At 33.8% G+C, this 11841-nt stretch overlaps 2 protein-coding genes across 3 annotated transcripts in view; one reads left to right on the top strand and one right to left on the bottom strand.

Moving 5' to 3' along the window:
• Window positions 1-6293: 6293 nt before the first annotated feature.
• Mnat9 (microtubule-associated Nat9) lies at window positions 6294-7034 on the bottom strand. The gene has a single exon (XM_067276003.1). It carries the CDS (start codon window positions 6957-6959, stop codon window positions 6372-6374), a length of 588 nt encoding a protein of 195 aa, XP_067132104.1. The 5' UTR covers window positions 6960-7034; the 3' UTR covers window positions 6294-6371.
• A 332-nt stretch (window positions 7035-7366) lies between these two features.
• Window positions 7367-11841, top strand: part of Rad9 (cell cycle checkpoint control protein Rad9) — a 36045-nt gene continuing 31570 nt past the window's right edge. For both annotated transcript variants that reach the window (XM_067276073.1, XM_067276072.1), the window contains exon 1: window positions 7367-7498. In XM_067276073.1, coding sequence (XP_067132174.1) covers window positions 7465-7498 — 34 coding nt within the window. In that variant the 5' untranslated portion in view covers window positions 7367-7464. The remainder of the gene's footprint in view (window positions 7499-11841) is intronic.

Genomic DNA, 11841 nt, shown 5'->3' with positions numbered 1-11841 from the left:
AATTTTATTATATTACACTCTAAAATTATATTAAAAAATTTTGAAGTTTTCTTGTGTATTATTCATTTCTAAATTAAATTTGTATTGATGATAATTTATAATAAAAATTTTATGTAGAAATTCTTTAACTTTCTTGTCGTCATTGCTGATTGACATGACATTAAGAATAAATTATTTATCTGGTCATTCTTAATAAATATAAAACCAACTTTATTAAACATTTTGAATTTTAAGAAAATTATACCATACAGAAAAAGCTATAAGAATATTGCTAGATAAATTGTACTGTATGATAATTTATATACTAAATAAATAGAATAAATTTATTAATAGAAGAGAGAGAGAGCCTATTTATACTGTTTTAAAACAACTGTTAGTCAACTGACTTCAAATTGAAAACTGTTTACAGTTAAAATTTGTCAGCCAATCAAAAGTTCATTAGCCTTGGGCCATTAAACTAATTAACTTCAAAAATTTTGCTATTAATTTGCTATTTCAGTAATATCAAACATTAACACCACTGTTCTGTTCATGTAGCTTGTGAGAACACTGTTGGTCACTGGGCATCAGTGGCGTAGCTAGGGGGGTGCGGTAGGTGCGGTCCACACCGGGCCCCTGGAAAACAATAGGCCCATGGAGGCCCCAAAATCGCAAAAAAAAGACCTGAAAAATTTTTCGGGGCCCACAAATCTGGTTCCGCATCGGGCCCGGAGAATCCTAGCTACGCCACTGCTGGGCGTAATCATTTTAAAGAATAAAAATTGCTTCATGGTACAGATATTTTTAACAAATCATGTATATCTTATGAGAGAATTCTCAACATGTCTTATGGATGAAATTACAGGATCACAGAGTTTGAGCAACTTAGCAGAGAAAACAACACATGCAGGAACATCTTAACTGGGTTTTACAGTATAATGTCATTTTGAGGTCCCTGGTGAATGTCAGGTTCACCCATGCATTAAATTTAAAACATCCCTACACATTGTTTTCTGGACACATCTTTACTTTCCTCATCCACATGCTGCTCACCCAGTATAGAAATAAATTGTTCCTGGAAATCTGCCAACAGCAGCTCATTCCTTGTGGCATGGCAATATACTTCAGCATGCACTTCCACGATGATGGGTAGCCTGCCATAAATGTAAGTGTACAGTACGTACATTATAGATGGACTCGGATGGCAATGATGTTTACTTGTTGAGATTGTTGCCTTGTATTTTTATTCTCCAAGTGGAAAGTGGGTCATTTAGGTATCCTGGTGGGACAAACGGGACTATGCAAGACATGGACTTAAAATGTGGAATGTCTGGACACCTTACTTAAACTATAGAGTAGAGAATATTCATATTGGTAAGTTACACAAAGAAGAAAAGTTACTAAAAATTAAGGCAACAGTTTATATGAAAATATTCTAAATCATCTGTGTCCACAAGTTTGTTTACAAATTACCATATTAAATAAGTTGAAGACCACAGAATATGTATGTGACAAAAGCAAGTGTTCAAATGTTATTCACCAAGTCTGCAGTAAATCAATGTTCATATTTAAGAATTTTTCATTTATAACAGGGCATTAACAAACATGGGCCAGCTTGTGTTTTACCATATCTGACTTGCAGTTTTGCAAAATCCTTGTGATTTCTCATAGGACATCTTTTTGTTTGATCACCTGGTATATCATAGCATGTAAAATTTTTTTTAAACATTATACAGTATTAGATTTTAAAAATTATAAATAAGAAAACATATAAAAATATATGTTGTACTGGATTCCTAACACTCACAAATCATAAATCACAGAATACAATACTGGGCAAGCTGTTTATGCATTTAACTCTAATTGCTTATTTTTTCACTTAACTTTCTCATTTTGCTGTAAAAAAAATCTATCTAATACATTAAATAAAGATAAACAGGGTGATTCATAAAGATAGAAATGCTCCATAACTTTGAAAGTTGTGTTTATAAAGTGACACTTATTAGCACATCTATTGGTGATATTTTTATCAACCTTGAAACTCACTTTGAAAGGCATTCAAATATTTTCTTATTTGCTAACGCAGCTGTGAGTTTGCAGACAAGGTCCATAAATCATGAAATTCTTGCATTTAAATCATAACAATAGATTATATAGAAAAGAGAGAGAGAGAGAGAGAAAAAGAAAAAAAAACTCTTGATCTAGACATTGCGATGCAAAATACGAGTGTCGGAACACGTGCCAAAACACGTGTTAAAAACGATCCATCTGTCAAACAGAAGGGTAGAATTCTGACACAAAAGCCCATAAATAAATAGAATTATGACACAAAAGCTCATAAATAGGTGAAATTCTGACTCGAGTGCTCATAAATAGTCGATCTAAGAAGACAACTTCAGAAGGGGGGACAGTTTTAATAGATAGAAAAACATCGCGCTTGAATCGTAAAAGTTCCTAGATGACAGAAATTGCAATTAACAGGCTAAATTATGGGTTCGAGTCTTGTAAATTTATCAACAAGCTCCGAACACAATGGTCGAAAAGGCGCCAGATGGACATCCCGAATCGGACCTTTCCCATGACCCGAGTCGTCCAGAGTTTCACCTAAAAACAAAGGAGAGACCAATTGGAAAATGGGAAAGGGGATGAGGGGCCAATCAGAAATTGGAATAGCGAGCAAAAAACTATAAAAATCGGAATCTCCAAGGTCGGGGAGAGTCTCCTCCGCATCCCGCAAAGAGCCTTGATCTGTTTTGTGTTGTGTCGCTGCCAACAACGTAGGACACCTCAGCACCTCTGCGAGCATCTGTCCAGCGATCTCATCTCGTCAACCCCGGGGCTTCAACGGAAGGGAAATCCTCGCCACTCCGAAGGACTGTACAGAAGTGGACTGTCAATTGTGGATGTAAGCATATATGTTATCCAATAAACGGGTTTCCTTATGTAAAACACTTGTCATCATTTGCCTCCTCTGCCACACCCACATGCAAACATCCCTTAGGTTCATCCTGACACAGGATTAACGGATCCCCCCTGTCAGCGACCTTACACAGCTATGTTAAATTTTTCCATTTAATACTGTAGGGAATGATGAAATTAACATAAATCTTGCTTCAAATCAATTTTATTGCTTAAATTTCTCCAAGAACATGTTATGAAATAATAAGTCAATTTTACATTTGTGAGCTGTGCAGAGTAATTTACTTCTGCAACCCAAAAAATGAATGCTATGCACAGAAGTTTAATATAAAAAAATTAAAATAGTGAATCCAAATTTAATTAATGATGTGCTCAAAATGCTGTCCTTCAACACCAATATGCAACTGAGCATGGGAAGAAATTTGAATTAAGAACATTTTGAAGAATGTTTACAGTAACTTCTACACATGCTGCCACATATCTACCCTGCAAATTTGCAATGGTTACTGTAGGAGTTGAATAGACTGTATTTTTTAGGTAATCCCAAAGAAAAAAAAATACATTGTTGTTATGGCTGGTGAGAGTGATGACCACCCTCTTTGACCAATCCAGTGATCTGGAAGAGCATGATGCAATCAGTCTTTAACCTCAGTATGAGGATGGGGTGATATTCCATCATTCTGGAACCACATATTGAGCCAACAGCAAATCTTCTGTCAAGTCTGAAACTGTTTCTTGCAAAATCATATGCAAATACTGATAATCCCTCAATGAGCCTTCATAAAAATATGGCCGATTATCCTATACTGGAAAATCCCATACCATACATTAAACTTGATGGATACTTTCTTTTAGCCAGAGTAGATTTTCATCTGCCCAATAATTTGAGTTGTGGGTATGGTCTGACAATGTGAAGTTTGGATTGTTGTCAATTTGAGTTAAAGTAAGAAATTAAAGGTGATGTGCAAGGAGGAGGAGAGGGTTGTACTGTACCTTCACCTCTGACTCTGAAATAGATGTACTGCACATTTCAATCAGGTATGCCTCCTACATAACACTTCCCACAAAGAATGGCTTAGATATTTAGAAGAATTAGAAATTTACAAAGCCATGAGAAAAAATATGGCTATCAACTTCAGAGATGTAGAATCCTTCCTTCTGCATGGAAGTCAGCCTATGAAGTATAGTCTTACAACCCCGCCCCATCCCTCTCTCTTTTAACACATGGACAATAATCACCTATTCCTAGTAACCTTTGTTTGATTTAACAATTGCGAAGGTCAGTTAGCTTGACAATGCCCATTAAACATAAATGTTTGCTTTCTTATAACTTCTTATTACTGGATATTGGTCATATATGCAGTGTTTATTATCTTCATCTGACCCCTGGCCTGTCTGGTATGTTTTTATGTGCAACATTCCCAGTTCCACAAAACATCTTATTTTCAATAACATGGTTGATGATATGGGTGTCTCTCTGCACACAGCCTCACATTAGCATATACTGTACACTTCTCTGGCTTTCATCATAACAAAATATTTCAATTAATTTGTTCTTTGTAAACATCATGTTGGCATTAGATTACGTAAATTAGTGAGGAACTTGGCATTGCTACTGTGATATATATTTTCGTGTTAAAAAACATGGCTTTGCATAGCATTCATTCTTTGGGTTGAAGATGTAAGTTACTCTACACAGGTCACAAATGTAAAATTGACTTATTTCAAAACATGTTCTTGGAGAAATTTAAGCAATAAAATTGATTTGAAGCAAGATTTGGGTTAATTTCATCATTCCCTACAGTATTACAATTGTAAAATTTAACACTAGCTATGTTAAATTTCAAAGTGAGTTTCAAAGTTGTTAAAAATGTCACCAATAGATTGTCATACACAATTTGCTAATGACAAGCTATGCCATTGAGGGACAGGAGCTGGGGATTTTTCTTGGCCGAGAAAACTTAGGGGTCCATAGTGGTTTTTACCCCTATATATTAATCTTATTTTTACTAACAAAAAGTAAAATATTTAAGATGGCTATTTATTAATAAAGAAAAACATTCTACATATTTCTTCACACAAAAAAAAAAAGGCAGAAGAGACCCACTCTATTCCATCTCATACCAAACATTTGCTGGGCCTAATGACAAGTGTTATTTTTTTATAAACACAACTTTCACATTTTCAAAGTTATAGGGTAAATATTTCCACCTTTATGAACCATCCTGTATATAGTAATATTAGTATGCTGAAATATCATCACTTCTTGCAACTAACTTGTGTGTGTTTGTGGGTACATCTTATACCTAATTTCCATAGTTGTAATATCAGTTGCAAGAGACAATCAAAATTAAGATAATTACTTTGCATATTTATCAGTGAATTATTTTTATGCAAAGATAAATATACTATAAACTAAGAACAGCAATGTTAAATAAAAATTTTTTTTGGAAAAGTAGTAATAAACATTAATTTTGAAGTGTGTTCAATTAATTAAAACTTTGAAAGTCCTAAAACTGAGACAGATTATAATATAGAAATCCCATATAATAAAGAATGTGCTTGAAATCCTTAATTCATTCAAATCGCATTCAACTAAATTCTAAAAAAAGTTAAACTGAAAATAGACAATATCCTTTTAAAATCATTTCACTATTAGAAATTCCTAACGAAAGAAATTTTATCAATTAATAAATATTGTAATATACAATTATCAGACAGTAAATATACACACAAGAAAATCATTGCATTGCCTTATGCATTAACAAAATTCTTATGCAGTTAACTAACAATGTTCCATTAGAATCTTACAAGAAATATTTTGAAACAAAGCAAGCTTCATCGATTTAGTAGAAATTTATTTCAAATTAATCACAGCATATGATTGAATCATGACAGAATATAGTTTTTATCTCTTTATTTTAAATAACTCATTTAATTCCGGATAACAAAAACATCGGTATTTTAAGAAATTTACATATAAAGTATACAATTCACACATATATATGCACGCCAACGGCGGCGAAACTGCAGATCGTCTAGATCTTTACCACGGCTCTAATTTCCTGTACCGTACTATATAATATCCTACCTGTAGGTATATATTATATAATTTCCTTTTATAAACTCGGTAGGTAAAAAACAGTTTTGCAAGTTAGCCGAACTGGCTCGGTAAAACTTGCAAAACCCCTGTTTAAGGGTTGATTTACACACAATTGTGACGTGCTGGCACAGTGATCATTTGGTGCAGTAAGTATCAATAAATATTACACATAGCCAATCAGAGGTTCATCTACAACACGTGATCTATATTCTGTCAATCATACAAGTGTCGTAGATGAAACTCTAATTGGCTATTTACGATATTGGCTTTATCGATGCACCCAACGGTCACTGTGCCGGCACGTCACTGTTTTGTGTAAATCGACCCTAATTCGCACCAAACGATCGGTTTCGAAACAGAGTCGAGGTGGTTACAAGCTCGACAAATTATAACTAAGAGTGCAATCCATCAAATAGCTATAGAAATGATCGTCGAGTAATAATTCTAAGGTAACTTCTTGAAAAAAATCACTTTCAGATATTTTATTAAATCCTATTTTCTCGAATATCTGTATGCTAATCAAATTTTTCATTTTGATTTTAGCAATGTACGAAGTTATTTTTAACTCTTCTATGCCGTATCGCATCATAAATAAAAGAGCTTCCTTTCCTCTTCCTTGACCTCTTTTCGAACTTTCCGCTATCATAATTTCTACTTCCGCTTCGCTTTTGTCGTCTACCGTTAAAAATAAGTTGACGTCTCCTATCATAGATTCTATTTCGTCACTTGTCGCTTCGTATTCTTCTTTATCGAGTACAATGAAAGTACATTTATCGTCGTCTTCTCTCCACGATTTACACATTTCGTATTCTTGCTCCAAACTTAAAGGTTCGGAAGCCGTCAGTTCGCGTAATTCCGTATCTTGCATCCACGAATGGTATTTCGGCACGTGTTGTTCCTTATACGGAACTAAAACGATCTTATCTCCGACAATTTTCGTGTTCTGATTTATTTTCATATTATAAAATTGAAAATATTCTCACAGTTTAACACACGTGTTAATCTGTGGTATTTTCCGTCAAATGTCACGTGCTACTGTATGGGTGCTGCCATATTTGTTTATATCACGTGATAAGGCCTCGACAAAATACTTTCGACCAAAAAAAAAATATTATTTCCGAAGAAAATGTAAAATTTTAATAAATTATTTGAAGTTTAATTATATAAAAATGTCGGGCGACAAAGATTTTTAAGAACCGATTTTTTTTTTTTAATGACAAATATGAAATAGGATTTATACAAAATTAAAATGATTAAATTCTTTTACTTTCCCCACTTTATAAATCGTAATTTTACTTTTTTTTTAATTTTTAATAAATTTACAAAAATACGAAATTTTTAATATTTTGATAATCGCGCCTCTAGCGACGATAAAAGGTACTAAGAGAGGCGGCAATATTTTAAAAGATGTAATGTCTTATTAATTTTATAAACTTAGGTTAAGTTTTCGCTTAATTAAGGAAATGAAATGTGATATTCAATGCTCGGGAGTTAAAGGTAAGGTTAATTTTAAAGTTACAATTTTTTAATAATAATATAAATTTCAATTATACAAAGTTGTGTGAGTAAAATTACAGTTTTGAATGAGAGATTTGGACCTTCCCCCTTAGCAGCGGCGCCAGCAGACTGGGCGGATCTGTCCAGCCAATGACATAGAACGTTTCATATGAAACGAACTACGTCATTGGCTTGCTTACCTTCTTGACAAGGAAATGCACTCTATGTTTTCTCAAGGTGGCAGTGGTTGTGGCTGGGGCTAACGTGGTTCCAAAAACAAGGAACATTCCTTGTTTTCAAGGCCGTGTTAGCCCCAATTTTGCAACCAGTGTCGCCTTATAAGAGCATATGCCCTAATGTACGGATGCCCCCGTTCCTTAAGTACCATTATATGTATGCTATGACCTTGATGAAAGCAAACGAGCGATATTACAATGGAATCAATTGGAAAAAAATCAGATTGATGACTTGTTATAAATACGGGTAACCCCCCCTCTAACACGGGAGTTATTTCAAAAAATTGCCGTGTTATACGAAACAAAGAACTAGTACGAAAAGGGGGATTAGGTTCCAAAAATTAAAAAACATGCTATTGTATTTTCATAATTAAGATAAATATCTTTATTAAAATTTTTTTAAGAAGTGATACATATTAATATAAATTAAACGATGTTTTCGTCGTCGTCACTAAGCACTGTTAACCAAAAAATTTAATCTACGTAGCCGAAAAAGAGACACAATTAAAGTCTTAAAGTATACTTGTAAAGGTGTGGATTGTCCCAACGGTCTGAGGCACGATTCAATGCCTAAGAACTGGTGACAGAATAAAGCAAGTATGGAATAAGGGAAAAAATCTGGCAACACAAAACGAGAAGTGTCGAGATCTGGCAACACTGAAACAAGTTTCGAGAAGGACCACGTGTATCGACAGAAGGCGGGAAAAGAAAATTTACATACTGTACTTAAGTATTAATAGTTCACGAAAATTATGCATGAAAATCCAATAGTACATACACGCTTGAATGAAAATGTCAAATGAGGTATCTTTCGCACTTAAAAGCTTTATCACGTTTATTGAAATATTATACGGGGATTTCCCTAATTTTAAATTAGATAAAGTTCTCTTTTAATGGTTTTTATTACATTTCATGTTGTACGAGGCTTTTACCGAATTCTCGAACCATGTTAGAGTGAATCCGTGCTATGAAAGCATCGTGTTATATGGGGATGTTCCCAATTCTTGAACTGTGTTAGATTGAATCCGCGCTATAGAAGTGCTGTGTTATACGGGGGTTACCTGTACACCAAAAATAAATGGTTTATACTCTAAAGATATTGCACTTCCTTATGTCGTAAATAATGTGTGTTGTGCCACGGTTATGCTCTCTGACTCCCAGAGAGTTAATGTGTTTTACTCTTGGCAATGTTGAAATGTTATTCTTTAATCTGTCGTAATATATGACCCAAAAGTCAAGTAAATGCAGGAAGAATATGCTTTCGTATAGGAATCTGAGAATTTAAAAATTTTTGTCAAATTGCGAGAATCTCCCACACACATTTAGGAGACAGTAACTCTAGCTGTGGTTCAGACCAAACTGTGGTTTATGTTTGGTGTTTCTGGTTTCAAAGTTTCAGTTTGATGATCGGTTTTTCAGTTTTTAATTAGATGTGATGAAACATTAATTGAAATTGATGCAATTTTGGGTGTACAAATATTTTTGGAATTTTGATTTATAAGTGGATTTTGTTCATTAGTTACAAGACCAGAAACTTTCCATTTGTCTTGATGAAAGTAATGCAAATACTGTCCTTGGAAGGTGGCTTCTTATGAGTTTTCCACATTGAGATGAAATAGAATGAAATTAATGTATAGAGCTAAATTTACAATTAGGTAAGATTATTAAGCATAAACATTCACAGGATGAAGTGACATTAAAAAATGCAGATTTACTACTAGTAATCTAGTAATTTTATTTCTGAAATAATTTCTGTTAGATTCTGTTATCAAGTACACTTATGTATTTATTTCTACATTAAAATATAACATTTAAATTTTTTCTTACTTTTTTCAATGGTTTGCTTGTTTATTATATACTTAAGGATTATTGCCTAACATGGTTGAATATATTTTAACTTAAAAAAGTTTACTCTTATTTAATCAAGATTAAAGAAAAGATTGTTTGGGCTTGCAGAGCGTCACTTCTCGAGTCATTCCAAAAACATTGAAATTTTTCCAAATACGATGATGTGTTCGGTGTCTGAGGAAATGCTTTCTTGAGGCAAACCATTCTTAAAACTTGTCATTACAGTGACAAAACACGAATGTATACTTTTGATGCTGAAATAGCCAGACAGTCAAGCGAATGGCGCTCGAAAGGTAAAGCAAGGCCAAAAAGACTACATCAAAGTCCATCAAAAATCAAGGTCGTGTTGACTGTTTTCTTCGATTGTCGTGGTATTATGCATCACAAATTTCTTCCAACTGGCCAAACTGCCAATAACGCATATTATTTGTGTTTTGTGTCATTTGTGTGAGGCTGTTTTGTAGAAAATTATCTGATTTGTGACAAGAAAACATACGGATTCTGCACAAAGATGTTGCACCTGCTCATGATACTCTTGTGGTTTGTGAATTTTTGGCCAAAAATTTAACAAATATGGTTCCACAAGTTCTGTATTCACCCAATATGGCACTATGTGATTTTTTTCCTGTTTCCTGAACTAAAATTTGCACTTTGTGGTCACTCTTTTGAATCTATTGATGCCATAAAACAAAATTTTCTCCCAGTTCCAAAGAGGTTTCACAAAATGACTTTAAAGCATGTTTTGAAGATTGGAAAAATGTTGGCATAAGTGCATTGCAGTGGAAAGGGATTACTTTGAAGGGGATGAAATAAATTTTAATGAATAAATTCAAATCTTGCATTTTATTGAACCATTCTCAAAACTTTGATCACAGGTAAAATCAATATCCAGCAGGAACTACAAAAATTACAAAACACATGTTTTTGCTCATGTTTGTCATTGTCAATGGTCATTGTCAGGCTAAAAGGTTTAATGCAGCTATCAAAACAAAACAGTTCGAAAAGAATTTCTCAGGATTGCTGTCTACGTAATAAAAGTGGGTAATGTAAGAGAAAGAAAGAGGCACAGCAGTCACCATTTTTGAGAAATTCTTTTTTGAACTGTTTTGTTTTAACAGTTGCATTCAAACTCTGAAGGTTTTTTTAGCCTGACAATGACTGTTTAGCATGAGTGAAAACATTTGCTATTGTAGATTTTTGTAATTCCTGTTGGATATTGGTTTTTATGTAGTGCTTAATTACATATATCCAGTTTGAGTTGTTGAATTAATAATACAATAATTTTAAGGATATATACGAGAGCTATTTTTTAAATAAGGTCCGTTTGTGAATGAGAGTGAGAATGGCGCTTGATCACGGCAGTGCGTATATGCATCTGCTCCGAGCATGCTTTGTCTATCGTCTGTCTGTATGCTGAGCTGTAAAAGTTTATAATGTTTAAGAAAATTGAGTCTTCCGCCGACTGTGAGATACGATCTGTTATTCGATTCTTGAGTGCAAGAAACTTGGCAGCAGCGGAAATTCACCGTCAGATTTGTGAAGTTTACGGTGATAATGCTATGAGTGACAGTAAAATTCTAAAGTGGGTGAGAATGTTCAAGGATGGGTGGGTTAATGTGCACGATGAGCCATGCCCTGGCCAACCTCTGATTTCTTAAGATTTGGTTTGTGATGTGGTAACAAAATTCAACACGATCGACGATTCACGATTTTAATGTTATCGTCCACAGGTTTCACGATCAGTTTTGTATACCATTGTTTCAGAGAAACTGAATTATGCTCCATTACTGCTTTGTGACAATGCAAGTCCACATGTTTCTGCACAAACACAAGGTCTAATCAGTTCTTTTGGATGGGAACAACTGGATCATCCACCTTACAGTCCAGACCTTGCAACCAGTGATTTTCACTTGTTTCGATGCTTGAAGGAGTTGTTTGGTGGTCAATGGTTCATCGACGACGAAAAACTGAAAATGGCAATCATGAATTGGGCTTTTTCACAGGTGGCAGATTTCTTTGAAGTTGGAATTCAAAAACTTGTTGTGCGGTATGACAAATGTTTGAACCAAAATGGGAATTATGTAGGAAAATAGATAAAAGTATGTAGAATATGGGAAAAAATATATATTAATGATATTTACAGTATTTTTCTTCTTATTAAAAAACAGACCTTATTTTAAAAATAGCCTTTGTATCTAATACTAAGTATTAAACTGTTGAATGAAATTTATCACTACTTACAGTAAAAGATTAATTTCA

Source organism: Centruroides vittatus, unplaced genomic scaffold (genome assembly GCF_030686945.1).
Source record: "Centruroides vittatus isolate TY-2023 unplaced genomic scaffold, ASM3068694v2 contig_658, whole genome shotgun sequence".
Taxonomy (NCBI): Eukaryota; Metazoa; Arthropoda; class Arachnida; order Scorpiones; family Buthidae; genus Centruroides; species Centruroides vittatus.
Note: the sequence above shows the minus strand (reverse complement) of the source record. Positions and strands in the feature narration are given on the sequence as shown.

Coding starts and splice junctions, on each gene's coding strand:
- Mnat9 (XM_067276003.1), bottom strand. CDS start 6,959: ATGAAAATAAATCAGAACACGAAAATTGTCGGAGATAAGATCGTTTTA.